The sequence below is a fragment of the Gymnoscopelus microlampas genome, assembly GCF_963454915.1.
Source record: "Gymnoscopelus microlampas genome assembly, chromosome: 22".
NCBI lineage: Eukaryota > Metazoa > Chordata > Actinopteri > Myctophiformes > Myctophidae > Gymnoscopelus > Gymnoscopelus microlampas.
In genome coordinates, this window is record NC_139959.1 from 45780381 (window position 1) to 45806482 (window position 26102).

General features: G+C 40.5%; 1 protein-coding gene across 1 annotated transcript in view; it reads right to left on the minus strand.

Annotated features, from left to right (window-relative positions):
• LOC311038678 (NACHT, LRR and PYD domains-containing protein 12-like) overlaps nt 1–8837 on the minus strand; it is a gene marked incomplete at both ends in the record, with an annotated part of 279561 nt that extends 270724 nt beyond the window's left edge. Inside the window, 7 exons of the mRNA XM_084048247.1 lie at nt 840–1013; nt 2425–4258; nt 4720–4772; nt 5461–5701; nt 7913–8093; nt 8291–8397; nt 8831–8837. Of these exons, the coding sequence (XP_083904373.1) occupies nt 840–1013; nt 2425–4258; nt 4720–4772; nt 5461–5701; nt 7913–8093; nt 8291–8397; nt 8831–8837 (2597 nt within the window). The remainder of the gene's footprint in view (nt 1–839; nt 1014–2424; nt 4259–4719; nt 4773–5460; nt 5702–7912; nt 8094–8290; nt 8398–8830) is intronic.
• Between the last annotated feature and the right edge of the window lie 17265 nt (nt 8838–26102).

The following is a 26102-nucleotide window of genomic DNA, read 5'->3' on the forward strand; positions in this document are numbered from 1 at the left end:
GATTGGCCTACCGAACTTCCCCTTCTGTGACACACGCGGAAGCTTACCTACTCTAAAATGGCGCCCGAGATACCAATGCCTCAGAGCCGAAAGAGGCGTCTACCTTTATATGTCTATGCTCCCACCCCTTTCTATTCTGAGGTGATATACTCCCTCTAGTGTCCATTACAATGAACTGTTTTAAGATGAATAACTATGGTTCATTACATGATACATTAGTTTACATTGTACACTGAAACAGTCACTCTTTTAGCACAAACAAACGCAACGTTGATTCGGACAATATAGAACATCACAAAACCCAGTACTGTGCTTTTTTTTTTTAAATAAAAATGTTAACTTCCTGCTGATTTTACAATTTTTATTAGGAAGAAAACCCCGGACTGGATCCACGGATCTATCAACAGGAAGTTAACATTTTTTATAAAAAAAAAAGAAAAAACAGTACTGAGTTTGGTGATATTGTCTCTGAATCAGCTTTGATTGTGTTCGTTTATGTGCTGAAAGAATGACTCAGACTTTGAGATCTGTTTCACCGTACAATGTAAGTCAATGAGGAGCATTTTTTTTATTATCAATTTATAATCATATATATAATCACATATGACATATTTTGATGCCAATACTTTTGTACTTTAACTATATACTGGCAAAACTTTGGGACGGCAGTGGTTCAGGGGTAGAGCGGCCGCTCGGCAACCGGAAGGTTCCCAGATCGAACTCCTACCATGATTTCAACCTTAACCACACTCTTCAAATAAAGTATCATAACTACATTATAATCACTTACTATAACGGAACTGATACAAATCAAAACACAAATTGTAAATGTATCTGACCTGAGAATGTCCAGACAACAGTGTGGACTCTTCAGTCCAGCACAGATGAGTTCTAGTCCGGAAACCTCCAAGCCGTTTCCGCTCAGGTCCAGTTCTCTCAAGTGTGAAGGATTAGAGCTGAGAGCTGAAGCCACAACCTCAATGTGTTCCTTTGTGAGGTCACAGCCAACAAGTCTGTAATTACAGATTGAATGTAAAATCAGAGATGAACAAAACAGATCAGTCATGTTCACTGTCAAGGAGGTTCCCTGTGGTTCTGCCTGAAATGTTTTTTTCTGGACAAGTAAATAAGCGGCCGTGTTTAACATATATTTAACTGAAATGTGCTCATAACTTTCCACTGTTCTCATTTGATTAGAATACAAACATTAAATAATAAAAAACGATCACAACACGCTGATGTTGCTCCACTCTATGGCAGTGAAGTGAAGAAATGTTCTGTCAATAGATGAACAGCTTGTACGACCACATGTCATTTGTTTACATACTTTGGTTCTCTTAACAAAGTTCTGTGTGAACGCTAACCAGACCAAACGCAAAATGCAACAATGTAAACATTTGGTCCTTGATCTGAACCTTTTAAGCATTCCTTAGGTGTGAAAGGCACCTAAAATATCTTCTATCTGGTTCTTCAGACATGAACAGGATGTCAGTAAGAACAGATGTAAAGTTGTCTCTAAACTACAGCATGGAACTTGCATTGATATATTAAGTAACTTGTAAACCTAAGTAATGACCAAGCTCATTGTTTAAAAGACCATCCTCTGTACGCCCCTTCACTAATGGTATGATCCATTTCTCAGTTGATAATGAGGACACTTGTAAATAGTACAGAGATGACTTGACTTCTTGTTCTGTGTGGAACCATGTTCTATACACACACACACAGACAGACACACACACACACACACACACACACACACACACACACACACACACACACACACACACACACACACACACACACACACACACACACACACACACACACACACACACACACACACACACACACACACACACACACACACATAAATACACTATGATACTATCACTATACTGTTTGAACCATTCATAAGTAAATGAAGTGAGGGTCTCACTGTACTGAATTGATGATGGTCGTTTTAACTATAATGATGTTCTCATTCCGCCTTCCCTCCCTCTTTCCTCTTCCTCTTTCATCTCCCTCTCTCCCTCCCTCTATCTCTCTCGCTCTCTCTCTCTCTCTGAGTGTGTGTTTTTTAATTTATTTTTATTGTGAATGAAAGGAGTATATGAGTTAATGGTGCTCTAACATGTTGACATTCACATGACTACTAGCCTCGATCTCCAGGCTTTTAGTATTTTAGTTTTGCTCAAAAATAAAAAGCCTGGACCAGCGAGTCGGTGTTCCGGGCATAGGAAGTGTTTCATTTCCTTAACCAACCAGAGTGCAGTGGGCGTCGCTCCAAATGTTGTGTTTGACGGGGCTGACGGACAGATCGGTGAACCAATGGGATCTCAAGGATTTTTTCTCCGGAAGTTTTGAACCCACCCCTCTATGCCAGATATCAGACACGCTAGGGCAGTCTACATGACTACTAACCTGGCTGTTGTGCAGTTCCTCACAGCAGGGACCAGGTTCCATTTCCCCATCATTGATGTGTTGCATTTCTGCAGGTCCAACACCTCCAGAACCTCCTCTGACATCTGCAGCATTCTGACCAGAGCTGAACATTGGGTCGCAGAGAGTTCCTTTCCTGACTCCAGGTACTGTTGAATCCCTTGACATACTGAGTGGGCCTTCATCTCCGTCAAACATTGGAAGATGTTGATACATCTGTCAGGAGAGCCACTGCAGGGATCCATCTTCTTCAGGTTGGTGATGGCTCTCTGGATCTCCTCTGGACTGTTCTCTGTCTGACCCAGCAGGCCTCCTAACACTCTTTGGTTGGCCTTCAGTGAGATTCCATGAAGGAAACGGACAAAGAGGTCCAGATGGCCACTTTCACTCTGCAGGGTTTTTTCAATTGCAGCCTTCAGGAAGTCAGACAGGGAACTGTTGCTGTTGAAATCATCATTGTTCAGGAATGCTTTCAGTACCTCCATGTTCTTCTGTGTAAAACAGTCAAACAGGTAAACTGCAGCCAGAAACTCCTGGATGCTCAGATGAACAAAACAGTAGACGGTTTCATGGAAGAAATGACTGTCTGGTTTGAAGATCTCTGTGCACAGTCCTGAGTCCACTGGACCCTCTTTAATATCAAGATGACATTTCTTCAGGTCTTCTTCGTAGAAAATGAGCCGGCCTTTCAGCAGATGTTCAAACGCTAGCATGCCCAGCTTCAGAAGAACTGCTTTATCATCCTCTGTGAGTTTCTGTTGATTCCCACCATGCTTTAGCCACTTCCTCTTTGTCTGGACAAAGATGAAGTGGCTGTAAATCTCAGCCAGGGTCTTGGGAAGCTCTCCTTTCGCACCTGTCTTCAACATGTCCTGCAGAACGGTGGCAATGATTGAACAGAAGACTGGGGTTTCACACATGATGTGGAGGTACGTTGATGCTTTGATGTGTGAAATGGTTCTGCTAGCCTGCTTCTCATCTCCGATTCTCTTCCTGATGTACTTCTCCTTCATTTCATCAGTGAATCCTTTCACCTCTGTTACCATGTCAACGAAGCCATCAGGGATTTGTTTGGCTGCTGCAGGGCGTGTGGTTATCCAGATTTGAGCACAGCGAAGCAGTTTCCCTTTGATCAGGTTGACGAGCAAAGCTTCCAGTGAGGTGGCCTGGGACAAGTCCTTAGAGCATTTATGGTGGGTTTTGAAGTTTAAGGTAATGTGGCTTTCATCTAGACCATCCAGGACAAACTGAACTTTGCAGGGACTCTTGTCGTAATTAGTCTCTCCTGACGTCTGCAGCTTGGTGAAGATGTCATTAAGAGCTTCTTCTGAGATGCATTCATATGTGGGGTTGCATTCATGAATTAGCTGAGCCAAACTAAACTTTTGCCCCTTGAACAAATTGAGCTGGCGGAATTGGAACACGAATGTGAGATGGGGATCTTGATCTTTTTTCTTTGCCCAGTCATTGACAAACTTGTGTACGAGAAAGGTTTTGCCAACTCCTGCTTCGCCAATGGACATCACTGTTCTCATGCGTTTGTGTTGTCCAGAAGGGTGTTTAAAGATTTCACTGAGTTGGATCTCCTGCCCTGCTTTCTCCCTCTCCATCTGTGTGACCTCAGGTGACCTGCTGATCTTTGTGTCATTCACACGTGCGATTGTGAGACGTGTGTAACATTCCTCAAAATCCTTCCTATCCGCCCTTTGGACTGTCCCGTGAGGTACACACGCAAATGGGTCCTCAACTTTTGTTTTAAGCTCGTCTTGGTAGTGTGTAATAGGACGTGTATGCATTTTTGTTTCCACCAGGAAATCTGTAAGGAACAAAGCAATTCCTTTAGATATTGAGGGAAATTATAAGATCGGCATGATGTGTTAACATAATGAATAACAAAATGTGTTCCCTTGACATTAATAATACTATATTTTTGTCCAGATCTTTTATACTTTACTTTGCTTACTTTACATTAGTTTACTCCAGTTGGTTTGTACAAACCTGAGGACCCATGTTATCCCAGCATGATCTGACATGTCTGATGCAACAATGATACATGCTAACATTATCAGTAACATGTTAACTGTTATACAATGCAATGTAATGTCATTGAGTGTAAGTGTAATGTAAGTTTAATGTCCAATGAAAACAAAATCAAACAAAACAAAATCCTGTAAAATTGTATCATTTTTTGAAGAAAGATACTAGGCTGAAATGGCACCGAATAGTAGGAATGACCAATCATTATTAGAACAAAAAATGACTTTAAACGGCACTGACCTGAGACAGAAGCAGCTGTTACTTCGGGTTGTGCTGCACTGGGCTGAGCGTTCCTGTTGTGAAATTCAAATTGTTTTTTTCTTTACTAACTATAGTGTATAGGGGTGTGCCAATATATCGTCCCGCAATATATCGCGATACGTTTTTGTGACGATATGTATCGTGTAGGCATTACAAAAAATATATATATATATAAATAAATACTTTTTTTTGCAATAATAATAATGCAACAGAAGTATTTGTTTGCAGTTGCTCCCCCCCATATATTTTCATAATCAAAAAATGCCATATATCGTATCGTATCGATATCGTGAGCCCAATATCGTTTATCGTATCATATCATTAGCGTTTCAGCACACCCCTACTGTATATACAGTAAATCTACCATCCTATACAAATCCTACATTACATTATAGAACCAAACATTGTCAGTAACTTAATTAACATAGTCATAGATTATAACTAAGACATATTTTGTCTCTTGAAGATCACCTAATGCAAATTTAACACCACAGGGACAAACATAAGATGAACTATATATGAAAATATTGGGTAAACAATTCTAGTTAATATTGTAAGACTTATGAATATACTGGCATTAAAGTGTGAATCTCTTGGAAATTGAAAGAGGATAAATGAGAATGACACATGATAGTGAAAGCATCATGGCCTGAAAAGGTACATTGTCTTGTAAAAATACAATGTTTGGTCTAAAGATGAACATAAATGAGTATTACTTACAGCTCATCAAGAAGACCCTTCTCATTTGTTTCAAGACCTTTGTAGAAAATGTCTTTGGCTTTTCTGCAGTTCAGGAGTGTGTAGAGTTCCCTCATCTGATCCTGAGGGGTGGGCTTGACCATCACATTAACGTAGCCCTCGTTGATGATAACACGCTCCTGAAGGAGTAGATCCAGGATGGGTTTGACCATGGTCACTCTCTGAACCAGGCCAAGCCGGTGTTCATCGACAAAGTGATTATCTGAAGATAAGTGGAATGAAAATGTAGTTCTTGGTGATACGCTGTGCCAAACCCATTTAAACATGTTTCTGAACATTCTACATTTTTAAATGCAAAGACTTTCCATCCCTCTGTTAATGGAATATCAATCTGGGAACCCATCGTCAAATAAAAAGGAAAAACAGCGCCCTCTGCTGTTTTTCACATTTCCATTTGACTCTGGCTGAAACCCCCCCCCCCCCCCCCCCACCTCGCTACATGTAAGGTAAAATATAAGGTGCTTATCCGCTTGCCCCAAATGTTAACTAGGTGTCCGGAGTATTTGTGTAATGTATTAGTCCATATTTGTCAATAAAGAAGTGTTTTAATCCCGTCTGTGACCGTACGCCATTTACCCCCCTCGTCTACTTCCTGTTTACATTGAGTGTAATTCCGGCTTTCACCGGATGCGCTCCCTCACTACCGCCCATTGGGAAATTCTGACTCGGAATCGGCCATCAGCAGACAGCAGACAGCAGACAGCAGAAGCCAGTTGTGGAAGTCAAGAAAGTAATCCATTATCCATGCAAGTTTAACGTCAGCAAACTAAAGAATGACGGCTTCATTGGGTGATGATGGGATATGTTGCGTGCAGTGTTGAGCAACATTACTCTATTAGATAAGTAATATGTTACTAATTACTTATCCTTCTAAAAAGCAATAATGGTAAATGGACTGCATTTATAAAGCGTTTTTCTTCAAAGTGCTTTACATTACAATGTTCTTCACACACATATTCACACACACACACACACACACACACACACACACACACACACACACACACACACACACACACACACACACACACACACACACACATTTTTTTTTTAGCAATTTACAGTAGCAGGAAAGATAACCAGGCACTCAAATGAGTAAAAAGTCTGAGACAAACTATAATAACATTTGGATGCTCAGGGCTTCATTTGTGCCGGAGCTCGACTCCAGAACCTGCCTGCTGCACTGTGGGAAATCTAGAAGGTGTTCTCTCACCTCACGTAGTGACCTGAACTCTAGATGTGAGGGTCACGTAGTGACCTGAACTCTAGATGTGAGGGTCACGTAGTGACATGAACTCTAGATGTGAGGGTCACTTAGTGACCTGAACTCTAGACGTGAGGGCCACGTAGTGACATGAACTCTAGATGTGAGGGTCACGTAGTGACCTGAACTCTAGATGTAAAAAAATAGCCGATATAAAAGCTCACAATGCAACATGTTGCAATGCGTTGTGAGCTTGTAGATCTGCCATTTTTGGCTAATGTTCCCCCCAGAATATGGATGCTGGGGTTCAAGTGGTTTATTGAATACATCTATTCATAGTGTCATCTCACCTTCAGCTGCAGAGACCTTTGTACTTGTTGACGTTGAACTTGAACTTGGTGGGTCAGCGTCTGTAGCTTCATGCTGGTCTGATAGTAGTGACATGAACTCTAGATGTGAGGGTCACTTAGTGACCTGAACTCCAGATGTGAGGGCCACGTAGTGACATGAACTCTAGATGTGAGGGTCACGTAGTGACCTGAACTCTAGATGTGAGGGCCACGTAGTGACCTGAACTCTAGATGTGAGGGCCACGTAGTGACCTGAACTCTAGATATGAGAGCCACGTAGTGACCTGAACTCTAGATATGAGAGCCACGTAGCGACCAGAACTCTAGATATGAGGGCCACGTAGCGACCAGAACTCTAGATGTGAGGGCCACGTAGCGACCAGAACTCTAGATGTGAGGGCCAAGTAGTGAATAGAACTCTAGATGTGAGGGCCACATAGTGACCTGAACTCTAGATATGAGGGCCACGTAGTGACCTGAACTCCAGATGTGAGGGCCAGGTAGTGACCTGAACTCTAGATGTGAGGGCCACGTAGTGACCTGAACTCTAGATGTGAGGGCCACGTAGTGACCTGAACTCTAGATGTGAGGGTCACGTAGTGACCTGAACTCTAGATGTGAGGGTCACGTAGTGACCTGAACTCTAGATGTGAGGGCCACGTAGTGACCTGAACTCTAGATGTGAGGGCCACTTTGTGACCTGAACTCTAGATGTGAGGGCCACGTAGTGACCTGAACTCTAGATGTGAGGGCCACTTAGTGACCTGAACAACACTGGCTGTGTGTTTCTACAGACTACAGGTAAACAGTGTAAACAGACCAGACAGTTGAATCAGTTTATTGAACACTATCTATTCACCTTCAGTTGTAGAGACTCCCCTCGTAGAAGTAGAAGAAGTTGTGCATGGAGCTCCTCTTAGAGCCGTGGTCCGCCGCTGTGCGCTCTGCCCTCCTCTCGCAAACGCCCGCGCCGTTGCCCCTCGACTCCGAACTGTCATGGCTGCTCTCCAGCTGGAAGCCCCGGGAGTTTCTGCTGGAGCCTGATGGAAGAGGAGACACATGATGTTACCGCCATTTTTATTTGTTTTCCACATGAGGCGCTCTAACACAACTTTGGAATGATCCACGGACCCTGTAAAATGGAACAGACGGATGTCAATGTTCTACGTGCACCCCCCCCCCCCTCAAGAGCCACAGTGTAGAAAATATGTAAGACATGGAAGAAAGAGAACATTACCATCCCTGCGCTCGTGCCGGCGCTCCTGGACGGACGGCAGGCTCCTCTCCCTCTCGTCGCGGCTCCTCTCGTGGCCCTGCTAGTGGCGCTGGGCGGCCGGGCTGGACCTGTCGGAGAAATCAGAGATATGTTGCTATAATCAGTGGTTCTCAAACTTGTTCATGTCAAGGACCCCCAAAATGATATGTATTTGGCCACGGACCCCCCAGAAGCAAAGACATGAGTTACAAATGTTTGCTTTAAAAATATATATATTTTCGAAGATTTGCACACATTTTCAAGAAAAAAAATAAATAGCAGATCGACAAGCTGCTATGAGCTTGTATATCTGCTATTTTTGAATAGCCAGATAAATCTTAAAATGACACAGGTGCATTCCCAGTCTAAAAGGGTTATGGTACAGACATGTTCCTACAGTCTGTAATAAATCTTGTGGTAAAATAAGTGTTTTTATTTGTTGTTGACACGCTGTGCAGAACTTTCAATTCAAAGACACAGGAGCGTGTATTTAAAAAAAAATCTGATAGTAATCATTTTTACAGAGCATTTCTTTGGTCACAGGTGTCCACAGGGGTCTGTCCAGCTCTTTAGTAAACAGAATATAGTACATTTTCAGGTAGGTGACAAAATTTAAGCCAATCAGGAGAGAGCACTGAAAAACATTTTCTGTTTAATAAAGAGCTGGAGACATATGGGAGACTCCTTCTACTGAACAAACACTCTATAGTAATGAGTACTATCACAATATCACAACCAAATGTGAATGCAATATCATTGCAGTAAATGGTTAACATTGCTTTAATGGTTATATATGCAATATATGGTAATGGGTGATAAATGGTATTGGTTATTCCTGAGCTGAAGTGTCTAAATGAAGGAATCATGACGTAGCATGTCAAAATGTCTTGTTCAGGGTGGGATTGTCGGGTCTCTTCTCTACATGTAAAGTGTCTTGAGACAACTTGTTGTGATTTGACACTTTAATAAAATTGAATTGAATTGAATAATGGTGACAGCCCTACTGATACGTGCCTGGTCTTAAGCTCCTCGTGGGCGTCTCGCGCCGGCCGTACGTTCCTGAGGTCGTCTCTCCTCTCGCGGACGAACTCCTCCCTGCTGCCCTGGTGCATGCTGGGAGAAGACGCTGAAAGAAAACACAAACAGGCATTGGGTTAAGAACAACCAATCACAAATCCTTTCCAATTTGTCTGCTGCTCAGCACATTGTACGCCATTTCATTCCCATCAGGAGATCATGTACTCGTGTGTGTGCGTGTGTGTGTGTGTGTGTGTGTGTGTGTGTGTGTGTGTGTGTGTGTGTGTGTGTGTGTGTGTGTGCGCAGTTAATCCTGCATACTACTAGGTAGTAAAACTGTGATGAACATCATTTCTTGTGCACGCTGACAGCAGTTCAACAAGTCAAGGATCTCAGCTCTGTGCATTAACTCTTTGACTACCTCTGTCTCTGTTGTCCCTGCTACCACACCCCCTACCTCTGTCTCTGTAGTCCCTGCGATCATGGCCTCCTCTCCTGTCGTAGGAGAAGTCTCTGCGGTCTCCCTCGTATCGGTAGCGGTTGCTGCCCTGCATGGAGCTCCTCTCGTAGCCGTGGTCCTCCGCTGTGCACTCTGCGCTCCTCTCGCACACGCCCGCGCCGTTGCCCCGCGACTCCTAACTGTCATGGCTGCTCTCCCGCTGGAAGCCCCGGGAGTTTCTGCTGGAGCCTGATGGAAGAGGAGACACATGATGTTACCGCCATTTTTATTTGTTTCCCACATGAGGCGCTCTAACGCAACTTTGGAATGATGCACGGACCCTGTAAAATGGAATGGATGGATGTCAATCAAGTCCAAAAAACCTACCCATAGGCCCACAGGTTGTTCTACATGTAACCCCCCCCCCCCCCTCAAAGAGCCACAGTGTAGATAATATGTTAGACATGGAAGAAAGAGAACATTACCATCCCTGTGCTCATGCTGGACGGACGGCAGGCTCCACTCCCTCTCGTCGAGGCTCCTCTCCCTCTCGTCGAGGCTCCTCTCGTGGCCCTGCTAGTGGCGCCGGGCGGCCGGGCTGGACCTGTCGGAGCGGCCCCCCCGGTGGGGCGACGAGGTGTCGTGGGAGGAGGAGGGGAGGGGCGATCGGGAGCGCCTGGAGGAGGAGCCACTCGAGGGCGGTGAGGAGCCGGCGACGCCCCCACCTTGGCCGCCGGCGCCACGGTGGTGGTGGTGGTGGGCCGGGGAGAGGGAGTGGGAGGAAGAGAGCGGTGGCGGGGGGAGGTGGGTGTTCGCTGGCATTGAGGGGGACTGGGAGACCTGCAGGGGGGGGGGGACATCAGAGATATGTTGCTATAATCAGTGGTTCTCAAACTTTCATTCATGTCAAGGACCCCCATCTCAAAAATATTTTGTTCCAGGGGACCCACCAGAAGCAAAGACTTGAGTTACACATGTTCACTAAAAAAATATATATATATGTATTCAAAGAATTGCACATATTTTCACGATAAAAAAATAAATAGCAGATCTCTTTTTCTAAATGGGGTAAAGGAGCATGAAACCCAGGCTGATTATGTCTGGGTTCTTTTCCGGTTCAGTTTCCAAACTACAGCAGAGTGAAAACATGGCTCTTATGGCAGCGGCTGTGATGTAAGCATTGTTTACCGTTGTTTCATAGTGTAGTGTCACTATGTTTACACAGGCTTTATCAACCGGGAGGCATGCGTTAATCCGACAGACCTTTTCTCCGACTATGTGGCATCTGCGTGCGGTTAGGGTTAGGGTGCGGGTTTGGTTCGGGTTTAGTATTGGAAACGTCGGAGCGCTGCGCTGTCGGAGGAATGCGCTGTCGGACTAACGTACTGCACCCTTATCAACCAGCGTACAGACTAAAGAAGAGCCTGTGATGTAACATTGTTTAGCGTTGTTTCATAGTGTAGTGTCATAATGTTTACACAGGCTTTATCAACCAGCATACAGACTAAAGCAGAGCCTGTGATGTAAGCATTGTTTACTGTTGTTTCATAGTGTAGTGTCATAATGTTTACAGGCTTTATCAACCAGCATACAGACTAAAGCAGAGCCTGTGATGTAGCATTGTTTACTGTTGTTTCATAGTGTAGTGTCACTATGTTTACAGGCTTTATCAACCAGCATACAGACTAAAGCAGAGCCTGTGATGTAAGCATTGTTTACTGTTGTTTCATAGTGTAGTGTCATAATGTTTACACAGGCTTTATCAACCAGCATACAAGCTAAAGAAGAGCCTGTGATGTAAGCATTGTTTACTGTTGTTTCATAGTGTAGTGTCATAATGTTTACACAGGCTTTATCAACCAGCATACAGACTAAAGAAGAGCCTGTGATGTAAGCATTGTTTACTGTTGTTTCATAGTGTAGTGTCATAATGTTTACACAGGCTTTATCAACCAGCATACAGACTAAAGCAGAGCCTGTGATGTAACATTGTTTACTGTTGTTTCATAGTGTAGTGTCACAATGTTTACAGGCTTTATCAACCAGTATACAGACTAAAGAAGAGCCTGTGATGTAACATTGTTTACTGTTGTTTCATAGTGTAGTGTCATAATGTTTACACAGGCTTTATCAACCAGCATACAGACTAAAGAAGAGCCTGTGATGTAAGCATTGTTTACTGTTGTTTCATAGTGTAGTGTCACAATGTTTACACAGGCTTTATCAACCAGCATACAGACTAAAGCAGAGCCTGTGATGTAACATTGTTTACTGTTGTTTCATAGTGTAGTGTCACAATGTTTACACAGGCTTTATCAACCAGCATACAGACTAAAGCAGAGCCTGTGATGTAACATTGTTTACTGTTGTTTCATAGTGTAGTGTCATAATGTTTACAGGCTTTATCAACCAGCATACAGACTAAAGCAGAGCCTGTGATGTAGCATTGTTTACTGTTGTTTCATAGTGTAGTGTCATAATGTTTACAGGCTTTATCAACCAGCATACAGACTAAAGCAGAGCCTGTGATGTAAGCATTGTTTACTGTTGTTTCATAGTGTAGTGTCATAATGTTTACACAGGCTTTATCAACCAGCATACAGGCTAAAGAAGAGCCTGTGATGTAAGCATTGTTTACTGTTGTTTCATAGTGTAGTGTCACTATGTTTACACAGGCTTTATCAACCAGCATACAGGCTAAAGAAGAGCCTGTGATGTAAGCATTGTTTACTGTTGTTTCATAGTGTAGTGTCATAATGTTTACACAGGCTTTATCAACCAGCATACAGACTAAAGCAGAGCCTGTGATGTAACATTGTTTACTGTTGTTTCATAGTGTAGTGTCATAATGTTTACAGGCTTTATCAACCAGTATACAGACTAAAGAAGAGCCTGTGATGTAACATTGTTTACCGTTGTTTCATAGTGTAGTGTCATAATGTTTACACAGGCTTTATCAACCAGCATACAGACTAAAGCAGAGCCTGTGATGTAACATTGTTTACTGTTGTTTCATAGTGTAGTGTCATAATGTTTACAGGCTTTATCAACCAGTATACAGACTAAAGAAGAGCCTGTGATGTAACATTGTTTACCGTTGTTTCATAGTGTAGTGTCACTATGTTTACACAGGCTTTATCAACCAGCATACAGACTAAAGAAGAGCCTGTGATGTAAGCATTGTTTACTGTTGTTTCATAGTGTAGTGTCACAATGTTTACACAGGCTTTATCAACCAGCATACAGACTAAAGCAGAGCCTGTGATGTAACATTGTTTACTGTTGTTTCATAGTGTAGTGTCATAATGTTTACAGGCTTTATCAACCAGCATACAGACTAAAGAAGAGCCTGTGATGTAACATTGTTTACCGTTGTTTCATAGTGTAGTGTCACTATGTTTACACAGGCTTTATCAACCAGCATACAGACTAAAGAAGAGCCTGTGATGTAAGCATTGTTTACTGTTGTTTCATAGTGTAGTGTCACAATGTTTACACAGGCTTTATCAACCAGCATACAGACTAAAGCAGAGCCTGTGATGTAACATTGTTTAATGTTGTTTCATAGTGTAGTGTCATAATGTTTACAGGCTTTATCAACCAGCATACAGACTAAAGAAGAGCCTGTGATGTAAGCATTGTTTACCGTTGTTTCATAGTGTAGTGTCACAATGTTTACAGGCTTTATCAACCAGCATACAGACTAAAGCAGAGCCTGTGATGTAACATTGTTTACTGTTGTTTCATAGTGTAGTGTCATAATGTTTACAGGCTTTATCAACCAGCATACAGACTAAAGCAGAGCCTGTGATGTAACATTGTTTACTGTTGTTTCATAGTGTAGTGTCACAATGTTTACAGGCTTTATCAACCAGCATACAGACTAAAGCAGAGCCTGTGATGTAACATTGTTTACCGCTGTTTCATAGTGTAGTGTCACACTGTTTACAGGCTTTATCAACCAGCATACAGGCTAAAGAAGAGCTTCTCATTTTGGGGTCCAGGGACCCCCCAAGGACCTTTCTGGGAATTTCAGGGGGTCCACAGCTACATGGTTATGTATCAGATGGACCCTTACGGGACTGTAACTCAAGAGTGTATAGATGGAACCAAATGGAACATTTCTCAGCTAAGTTAAGATGACAAAAACTATGACTAAACATTCCGACAACCCTGTTATTTTGGGCAAACAGCTAAGTATAAATGAAGCATTATGACATCATCAAGGCCTGCCCACTTAAACTTTAGTCGACTAAATCAACTCAAAACTTTTCAGATGACAAAAATGTGACTAAAACCACATGGAATTGTATTCAAAAAGACTGAAACTAAAGACACATTTAAGGTCAGAAAATGAACACATGCTGACCTGTGAGGAGGGGAGGGCGGCTCAGGGGTCTTCTGGGACCAGGCTTTAGGGGAGGAGGGGGATTTCTTCCTGGCCGGAGGAGGAGGAGGAGGAGACAGGTCTCTGCAGGGAGACGACACGCTGCCCGAGCGCTCCTCTGACATCATGGACCGCTTGGCCTTGTGGGAGCGGTCCCTGAAGGACAGACAGACAGACAGACAGACAGACAGACAGACAGACAGACAGACTTTAAAACATAATGTTTATGTTTTAATCCAACGTGTAAAAACACTAAATGGAGTCAAGTTATGTTCTGTGTTGTTGTCAAGTTATGTCAACGCTCTGACATTTATTGTGTGTGTGTGTGTGTGTGTGTGTGTGTGTGTGTGTGTGTGTGTGTGTGTGTGTGTGTGTGTGTGTGTGTGTGTGTGTGTGTGTGTGTGTGTGTGTGTGTGTGTGTGTGTGTGTACTTGAATCTACACTCCGGTGTTTTTATCTCACATAACTTCAACCAGGTAGAGTCTTGTTCCAACAGGTCCTAATGCCCCTCTGTTACCACAATACCTGTACCTTAACAACTGTCTGTCTGTCTGTCTGTCTGTCTGTCTGTCTGTCTGTCTGTCTGTCTGTCACTCTGAGAGTGTACAAATGGAACAAAATGGACCCTTACATTTCATCATGATTGTCTTATATTTCTGTAACTCAGTGTACAAATAGAGCAAACTGGACAATAATAACAGATCTACAAGCTCACAACGCATGTCTGCTGTCAAACTGAACTAAAATAACAGATCTACAAGCTCACAACACATGTCTACTGTCAAACTGAACTAAAATAACAGATCTACAAGCTCACAACGCATGTCTACTGTCAAACTGAACTAAAATAACAGATCTACAAGCTCACAACACATGTCTACTGTCAAACTGAACTAAAATAACAGATCTACAAGCTCACAACACATGTCTACTGTCAAACTGAACTAAAATAACAGATCTACAAGCTCACAATGCATGTCTACTGTCAAACTGAACTAAAATAACAGATCTACAAGCTCACAATGCATGTCTACTGTCAAACTGAACTAAAATAACAGATCTACAAGCTCACAACACATCATGTCTACTGTCAAACTGAACTGAAATAACAGATCTACAAGCTCACAACACATGTCTACTGTCAAACTGAACAAAAATAACAGATCTACAAGCTCACAACACTTCATGTCTACTGTCAAACTGAACAAAAATAACAGATCTACAAGCTCACAACACATCATGTCTACTGTCAAACTGAACTAAAATAACAGATCTACAAGCTCACAACACATCATGTCTACTGTCAAACTGAACAAAAATAACAGATCTACAAGCTCACAACACTTCATGTCTACTGTCAAACTGAACTAAAATAACAGATCTACAAGCTCACAACGCATGTCTACTGTCAAACTGAACTAAAATAACAGATCTACAAGCTCACAACGCATGTCTACTGTCAAACTGAACTAAAATAACAGATCTACAAGCTCACAATGCATCATGTCTACTGTCAAACGGAACTAAAATAACAGATCTACAAGCTCACAACACATCATGTCTACTGTCAAACTGAACTGAAATAACAGATCTACAAGCTCACAATGCATCATGTCTACTGTCAAACTGAACAATAATAACAGATCTACAAGCTCACAACACATCATGTCTACTGTCAAACCGAACAATAATAATATTTTATAATGTATAATTATATTCATTAATATTAATATCTACCTAAATGTTCATAATACAATACATGTGAATATAATGCAACCAAATGGACCCTTACAGGTCTGTGAGTCATTCCACGAATTCGGTACACTTTGCACTTTTTTTTTGTGAAAAATCGATGGAAACGAATAACTTTTTTGAATAGCCCACACCATTAAGGACATATTTAACATGCAGAAAAACATATTTTCCCATCTCAGGCATTAAATTAATATTTGTATATGGAATAATATATGTAACAGGGTTGAAATTCATAACGGGGTTGAGTGGAACGGGGTTGAGATTTTTTACTCAAGATGGCCATAACTCTACCTGTGATGATTAAGAGGAGACCACATGGCATGCATGACATTAGTCAATCACATATATTGCTGAAATGACAAAGACAATTTAAAATAATAATAGTTTTCTATCTTTATTTCATGTAACGGGGTTGAGTTGTTATGCTTTACGACCACGCTTTGAAAGTATAAATGACCCTAAATAGCTGTATAAGAAGTTCGAAATGTTCCTCTTTCTGCAGCATCTTGCTCAGAAGACTTGTAGAATGCCATCACATGTTGTTGATGCCACTAAAGGGTCAGTTTATACTTTTTACAGAGAGGAGAATGACTTGTGTAACGGGGTTGAGTGTGACTGTGGGACAGAGCTATATAACGTGATTTTAATGATAAATCAACTATTTATTAAAAAACGAAACATGACTAGAAGTTGGAGTACATTGCTGGTTTTATGTGAATAATATAAGTTATGGATTATTCTACACTTTTAGTAGTCATATCTGAAGGCCAATCTCTCTATCGGCCATTGGGGACATGAAAAATGGGCACATTTAGGCGGTGTCTACTGTAGAAAAGGCAGATAATTTCAGATATAAAGATAAAATGTATAATATTTTTACACAATAGTAAAGGGAACATGTCAATTGATTCTAAAAAGCTTTTAAAATTTGATTTTGGTGACCCATGGATACAATACACTTAAAAAGGTCAGAGGGGACTGCAAAGTGTACCGAATTCGTGGAATGACTCCTGTAACTCTGAGAGTGTACACATTGAACCAAATGGACCCTTATAGGTCTGTAACTCTGAGAGTGTACACATAGAACCAAATGGACCCTTACATTCCATCATGATTGTGTTACATTTCTGTAACTCAGCGTACAAACAGAGCAGATATTGAACACAGGTGTGTGTTGACATTTTAACTTGTACTCGGATGTGACTCGGACACAAACAGTTTAACCCCTTGAACCCCTTGAGCCTCTGTGTTCATGGGAGAACTTTAGCAGAAAATAGCCGATCTACAAGCTCACAATGTGTCACAATGCAACTGCCTTTTACGTCTGTAAACGTTGATTCTGATTCAGCTTCAAATGGCCGTACGCTGAGATCACCTCAATGGTGACATTTATCAAGCTTTATTCATCTTCACATTTAGATAAAAGATGTAAGAAAACAAAGTGTTCAACAAAGGCTCAGTCTACTATGTCAAACCAAAGGCACATTATTTATGAAATATTTTAACAACACAAATCTTGTATGGGGGTCCCTGGTACAACATATGTTCAGATGGGGGTCCGCAAACAAATGGATGAAATGTGCCTTCCTACGGCAACACACACACACACACACACACACACACACACACACACACACACACACACACACACACACACACACACACACACACACACACACACACACACACACACACACACACACACACACACACCTTTTAACTTTCCCCATACAATACCAACACAACATGGACCCACATCAAAGCGAGCATAGATTTCACAAAGATAGCTTACGCATGTGTTTGATGAAACACTGTATCTGAAAATACATGAATGCTGACATCATTCTATCGTTGGGTTGTGTTACATTACATTACAGTCATTTAGCAGACACTTTTATCCAAAGTGACTCACAATAAGTGCATTCAACATAGGTAGGGAACGGAACTACTAATCACCAGAAGTCTGAAGTGCATTTTCTGCAAAAACAAGCAACCAAGAGTATACCTAGCGCTAAGGTAAAAGTGTAATATATCAGCTATCTACTGTCTTAAACAGATGAGACAAAATAGCAAAATCAAATGAGCAGGAGCTAAAACAAATAAGTGTATCGACTAAACAAGATCCAATAAAACAATACAACAATAAAACAAGAGTTCCTTCAACTAGTTAACAACAAGTAGGCCAGGCAAAGAGGAAGGGTAGTGTTTCCTGAAGAGGTTAATGTTAAAAAACAAAACAACAGCTAAACTAAACGTGTCCTCACTGACACGACAGCCCCTCCTCTAAACATACTGGTCACCTGACCTGACCTCGTTTGTCCTCACTGACATGCCAGCCCCTCCTCTAAACATACTGGTCACCTGACCTGACCTCGTTTGTCCTCACTGACACGGCAGCCCCTCCTCTAAACATACTGGTCACCTGACCTGACCTCGTTTGTCCTCACTGACACGACAGCCCCTCCTCTAAACATACTGGTCACCTGACCTGACCTCGTTTGTCGTCTAAAGAATGCAAACTCTGGAAGTCATTCTTAGCCAGCGCTCAACTTCTTTTTTTTTACATATTCCATGAATGAAAAGGAGCAGGAAAGAAGATAAATCTTGAATCTATGAATCCAGTCATGATTTTATTCCATAAGTCTTACCTGTGTTGTTGTAGTTCAGTCTAAGAAGACGTCTCTAGTGCTCTAGATCTTCATAGCTCTCACAGGACTTGATACAGGACCTGACCATACAAGGAAAGGAGAGTTTGATTGGTTTAGAACAGCAGTCAGATGTGTCCATACATTCAGGTAAACATGACCTTATAAAACCTTGGAGTGAAGAGAAATGGGCGTGTTGGTGAAGAGAAGAGACGTTTAGTAATAACTCTAAAAAGCTACTGTGTATGGATGGATGGATAGACAGACAGACAGACAGACAGACAGACAGACAGACAGACAGACAGATATATATATATATATATATATAGATACATTGATAATAGATGTATATTGTAACCTATATTCTATTCACCTTTCTTTGTCTTGTATTACGCTGTCTGGAATTAAAAGTTTACTTGAGTAAAAGTGCAAAAGTATTGGTATCAAAATGTACTTAAAGTACCAAAAGTATAATAGCCTAGGTATAAAATAGGGCTGAAGTGGTTAATGTATGTTTTATAATAGAATCATTTATATCTGCAAAGTAACTAAAGTTTTCAAATAATTGTAGTGGAGCAAAAGTATAATATTTGCCTCTGGGATGTAGTGGAGTAGAAGTAAAAGTACTGGAAATTGGAAATACTCCAGTAAAGTAAAAAAAAAAGACCTCAAAACTACAGTACTTGTTAGTTACTTTACACCGGCACTGACGGTGCAATAGTTATTTGTCATTAGACACACAGTAGGCTCTAGACCAAACTCTTTAGCTCAACACCTACAAGACAAATTAGACACAAAATAGCAGATCTACAAGCTCACAACGTGAGTCACTTCACTGTTCACTTCACACAGCGTTGCAAGCTTGTGGATCTGCTATTTTCCTTATGCCAGTGGTTCTCAAACTTTTTCATGTCAAGGACCCCCAAATTGACACTTATTAGCCTGCAGACCCCCATTTGAAAAATCTATGCCAGGGACCCCCATAAGAGAAGATTTTTATGGCTCTAGCAGTGACTCTCAACCATTTTAATTTCAAGGACCCCCAGTTAATAGCATTTCTATCTCTGGGACCCCAATTTATGTTGTAAAACCAATGTTAATCTAACTCTAAAGGTCCTTACACACCGGGCGACACCGGCGAAAATAGCGAATATACGCAAAATTCGGACTCGTTCCGAATAATTAAAAGACGCTTTTTCGCTTCGCTTTTTCGCTTTTTCGCTCCATGTACGGAGCCATTGACTTTATAAGGTTTTAAAAAAACCTGCATTATTTGCACGAAAAAATCGTACAAATGGAACCAAATGGACCCGTTAGGGTCCATTTGGTTGCATTTGTACACTCTCAGAGTTACAGACCCATAAGGGTCCATTTGGTTCCTATAAATCATTTAGCTGGGGACCCCCTGGTATCCCCTCAAGTACCACTGGGGGTCCCCGGACCCCACTTTGAGAACGAATGCCTTATGCTTTCAACTGCGTGACCCTATCGGTTGAGAGGTGTATTGCACTCTGATTAAATTATAATTCTAGGAGAAAATGGCCGCCGATCAGATTAAAATGCTTTTTATGAAACAATACGGAAGATACGGGTACTTTTGAGGACCCGTAAATCGTTGTAACATCCATGGCCATACGGTAAGCACTTAATATATGAAATATGAACGTTTATGTAGATATACGGACTGTAAATGGAGAAAGTGCAAAAACCAGGTTGAAGTTCAGCCCCATAATCAGCTATAATGAACGAACAGCTGAGAAAGAAAGCTGCACATTTAAATAGAAGTTGTGCTAAAGTCTGTGTCACGTGTCCTCTAAGCTTTTCTGGAGCTCAACAACTTCAAAGTATTTTTTTAAAACGTTAAAAACAGAACAAAAACACATGAAGCGAGCCTACGTTACTGAAAGCTTTGTGACCCATAGAAAGCTGTGACCCTAGAGGGAGCTGTTTCACAGGAGAGCAGAGAACACGGCGGCCCAATTCATACTTCGTCACACGACGTCACGAAGCAACTGAGTACATTTACTCAAGTACTGTACTTAAGTACAATGTTGAGGTATTTTTACTTTACTGGAGTATTTACGGTGTTCAGTGCTTTTACTTCTACTCCACTACATCTCAGAGGCAATTATTGTACTTTTACTCCACTACAATTATTTAACAACTTTAGTTACTTTGCAGATTTTGATTAATATTAGAAAATACTTGGTCTTTCCTCTTATAAATATTCAAAGACACATGGCATGGATCCTGAAAGTTACAGTTTATAGTTCAGACGCTTTGTAAACATATTTATAAATATAAATATAACTCTACCTGTCTCAGTGTAACAGCTGCTCCATATCAACATGTATAAATAAATACATCCATGACTTTACAGATAAAACACTGACTGAGAAGAACAAACATCCTCCATCTTGTCTTCTTGTTCCTCAAAGTTTACTTTAAACTATCATTTACTTTCGATTTCGTCCGTTTATTTACATCTGCAAACCAAGGCTGCTTTTCATTACAAACTGAACAGTGACATCCGGTCTTAGACCCGCCTCCCGTATCCGGCAGTTCACGCCTCACACATTACATTAAAACACTGTTTCCGTATCCGGTCTAGAGACCCAGACCGGATCAGTAACGAAGTAACAAAGCTTGCTTCCTGGCTTCTCTTCTTCGACACTAAGAAAGGACAAACGGCTCAGTGTCGCCCTCCTGTGGTTCATTGTTGCCTCCACACTCTCGCATTGTGACGCTAAATGTGTTAAAAAGTGTATAATAGCGCCCTCTGGTGGGTGGTCTACCAAGCGTTATATATTATCAATATTTAACACAACTGTCGATTGAAATAAAGAAAGTTTTACGACAAATACAGGACTTACTTTTAGTTCAAACACTTGACAAGCTAGTCGGCTAGCTAGCTGGCTAGCTGGCTAGCAGGCTAGCGGATGTAAACACAGTCACATTTTAAGATAGAGATTTCCGGTGTGTTCAGTTGAAATCGGTGACCTATTGAATTCTGTGACTGGGTACTGCGGCTGCGCCGTCGCCGAAAATAGCCAATCTACAAGCTCTCAACATCGGTTCTTTTCGGCGCGCGTCACCCTCGTACGGCTAAAATAAAAATATTAGTTTAAACTCTATGGTTTAAATATTATTCTACTGTTAATCTAATCTATAATGATGATTTAACAGAGTATAAAATATTAGTTCAAACAGTATTCTACTGTTAATCTAATCTATAATGATGATTTAACAGAGTATAAAATATTAGTTTAAATATTATTCTACTGTTAATCTAATCTATAATGATTAACACATTATAAAATATTAGAATAAATATTATTCTACTGTTAATCTAATCTATAATGATGATTTAACACATTATAAAATATTAGTTTAAATATTATTCTACTGTTAATCTAATCTATAATGATGATTTAACACATTATAAAACATTAGAATAAATATTATTCTACTGTTAATCTAATCTATAATGATGATTTAACACATTATAAAATATTAGTTTAAATATTATTCTACTGTTAATCTAATCTATAATGATGATTTAACAGAGTATAAAATATTAGTTTAAATATTATTCTACTGTTAATCTAATCTATAATGATGATTTAGCACATTATAAAATATTAGTTTAAATATTATTCTACTGTTAATCTAATCTATAATGATGATTTAACACATTATAAAATATTAGTTTAAATATTATTCTACTGTTAATCTAATCTATAATGATGATTTAACACATTATAAAATATTAGTTTAAATATTATTCTACTGTTAACTCGCCCTTAACTTTTCCAATGCAAAGTCTATGGTAGTCTTAACTCACTACGGATGCAATACCGTGTTTGGCCACCGTTTTATCTCTATGGCAGGTCAGTGGCGCTGTTCCTCACTCTGCCAGCCAATCACAGGCTAGCTCAGTTGTGCAGGAGCAGCCATCTTGCTTTTAGCTCTTGTGCGGACAGGACCCATAGAGTTAAGACTGGCAAATATGTTTGTACTTAACGATAGAACGCAAAAGTACACTACTAAACACGTGCATGACATAGTACGTTTAGTCAGAATGCTGTGTTGGCCATGTTTGATTAAGAAAATGGTCACGGAACGTACATTTTTTAAATGGGTTCCAATTGGCTTTTCAGTTTGCATATCCGGTCTTGAGCGGACACAGAAACAGCGTTGTGTATTGTGCATGTGCCGTACCGGATACAGTAGGCGGGGGGTCTAGACCGGACTGAACTGTAAATGGACGCGTCCCCGAAAATACTGCGAGAATGTTGTTTTTTTAATCATAGAAGGGCACTAGTGCATTACTAAATAGGCTGTGACATAGTCTGTTTAGTCAGCATGCCGTTTTTGCGTTTTATTTGGGCCATCTTTATAATTAGTTACTGTTATCCTGTTAGCTCCGTCATATCATGACAGTCATGGCGCTACTTGTTCCTGTTTTTTAAGATTTCTACATTTACAACCCGTACATCTACATAAACGTTAACATTTCAAATATAAAGTGCTGAACCCATGGCCATGAATGTAACAAGTTAAAACGTCTGGGGCTAAGTACCTGTATCTTCTGTATTGTGCAATACAAAGCATTTTAATCCGATCGGCGACCATTTTTGTATAGAGTTATAATGAATCAGAGTGCAGTACACCTTCCAGCCGATAGGGTTGCGTTGTTGAAAGCATATGAAAAAATGGCCACCGATTGGATTAAAAGAATTTGTATTGAAAAATACGGAAGATACGGATACTTAGACCAAGGCGTTTTAACTTGTTACATCCATGGCCGTAGTGTAACCCAGGTAACTAACCAAGGTGACCAGGTGACAGGTAACCAGGCAATCATGCAATCAGCAGGAAAAGTATAAATGTCTGGCTACCATGGTGTCATTTCCTGCCACTCCCTCCACTCCCTCCTCAGTGTTTGCTGGCAGCATGGTGTGCTGCTGCTGCTGTGTACTCTCTCTTATACTCTAATGCTTCATACTCAACGGTGAGTTAAAGTTGGTTCAATGGTTTGGTTGTTTAGTCATGGTACAATGTGTGGTTGACTTTATTTTGAGTTAATGAAGTGTTTCATGACTTCATGTTTTGAGTATAATTTTTGTATTTTATTTTCTATGAGAATGTATTATTTAATGAATCATGAATAATGACACAATTTATTATTTAATGAAAAGTCATAAAATAATAATTTGTTTGGAACTTGACATTGTTGTACAACTAGATGACTGATTACTTTATTTCACCTGGCCTTTTAGGTCAGGTTTTTGTGATTCACCTGGATTCGATCCGATGTTGATGGCGAGCCTCCCACACTGACCCAACCGGACCCGGATTCTGGGGCCTAACTCCCTACCTCCACTCCGTGTGGTAGACAAAAGGACAGGTTCCATTCCCCTTGAATTCCCCCCTGGAAGATCCACTGACACTGAAAACTTTAAAGGGCCCCCTTTTTTATTTTCTTTATAAATGAAATGAACTGTTTGTTCTGCACTATGATTTTGTTCTAATACAATCCTTAAGTTGAACTTTTGTGTCTGTCTTTAAATTCCTTGGGTTTTACACACATTGAGCTCCACCGAACCTAGTATCCATATCTACCATCTAACAGTCGTTATCTTTGCGCAACTGGCTACAGTAGGGTCAGCACTTTATATTTGAACTTTGAACGATTATGTAGATGTACGGGTTGTAAATGTTAACATTTCAAAAACCAGGAACAAGTAGCGCCACCCCAGTATGGGTGAACGGACGGAACGGTCAGTCGGTCAGTGTGAGAGAACAGAGAAGATGATCCATGATTATTACTGCATTTGATTTCGTTCCTTACACACAACAAAGGTAAGTTGCTTGTTTTGGATGAATGAAAAGTTGACTGATGAATACATGTGCATGTTGTTGTCTTGTTATTTGGGGATGGATAAAATGCCCAACTTGTAACGTTTGACCCATTTAATCTCCGGTTGTTTGCAGTCATTTGTGCCATATTGTTGACTCTAAATTAAATTTAAATAAGCTGGTTAATTATTGTCGTTGGGTATTTGAACACAGATAATAATAATAATAATAATAATAATAATAATAATAATAATAGTAGTAATAATAATAACACTTTATTTGTATAGCACCTTCCATGACATGAAATGCAGCTCAAAGTACTTTACAGAGCAATAATACAATTACAGAAAAAGTACAACTAATTTAACAATGAAGCAAAAAAGAAAAGTAAAAGTATAAAACAACATTAAAATAATAGCAAAAAAAGGCAGTGAATCAGGCAAAACAGTGAGGACATGATGGACAATGGTCATTGTGGTGCTTTGATTGATGTGTAAACACAGATGATCATTACATTCAAAGCTGTTGAGGCACATTGTAGTAGTGGCATGTTGCATGTTAATCAGTCACCTACATCAGTGGTTTTCAACCAGTGGTCCGGGGACCACCAGTGGTCCTTGAGGTAGTTCCAGGGGGTCCCCAGCTAAATGATAGATAGTTATTAGGAACCAAATGGACCCTTATGGATCTGTAACTCTCAGAGTTAAATTAACATTGTTTTTTTTTATAAAAATGGGGGTCCCAGAGATAGAAATGCCATTCAATGGGGGTCTGTAGCCTAATAATGCATGTTAAACTGGGGGTCCTTGAAATTAAAATGATTGAAAATCACTGCTAGAGCCGTAAAAATCGTCTCTTATTGGGGGTCCCTGGAATAACTTTTCAAGTGGGGGTCCCTGGGCTAATGTGTGTCAATTAAGGGGTCCTTGATGCAAAAAAGGTTGAAAACCACTGACCTACATTATATAAACTTCAGTTTAAATATAGGTATTACTATTACATGAAAATACGATTGCTTTTACTAGTAAATGGAGGTATTGTTGGACTACTGATTTATATGTTCTGTACACCTGTACTTGTTCTGGCCAGTGAATTTCCGTAGGTAAATTTCTCCCCCCCCCCCCAGTGATGGAGAGAAATAGTCAAATCAATCATCATAATGTTTTACTACTACTACTGTTTTACTTCTATCTTTAACATTTTGTAATCTTGTATATCTTATTATTATCCACACTGTTGAGGAAGCTTTACGTGCCCTGTGTGTCTGAGACAATTAACACAATTAAATCATTGTAGGTTTGGCCAAAATCACACTTGATTTGCCCCACCTCTCCTTCCATGCACCCCTCCCCCCTTTACAAGACATATCTCACAGCTGGATGAAACATATTTACACATGCATGCTTTTTTGAACACCTTTCAACATGTAGCATTTTGGGGCGAAACAATTAAAAAATGTTCATACATAAAAATACATTTAAAGTTCCCCTTTATTAAGGATATGTATGGCCTGTGTTAACAATATTTTTTACATTGTTTATCTTCATTATTGATTCCGTCATTGTCAATCAGGGTTTCTTTGTATATTTCAGTAATATGTTTTGCATATTTAAGTTATTTGCAGGGATTGTCATGATCATCAATGTGTCTGCAAGACTTGGCCTTGTCTGTGGCAACGTTTTGTTTTGT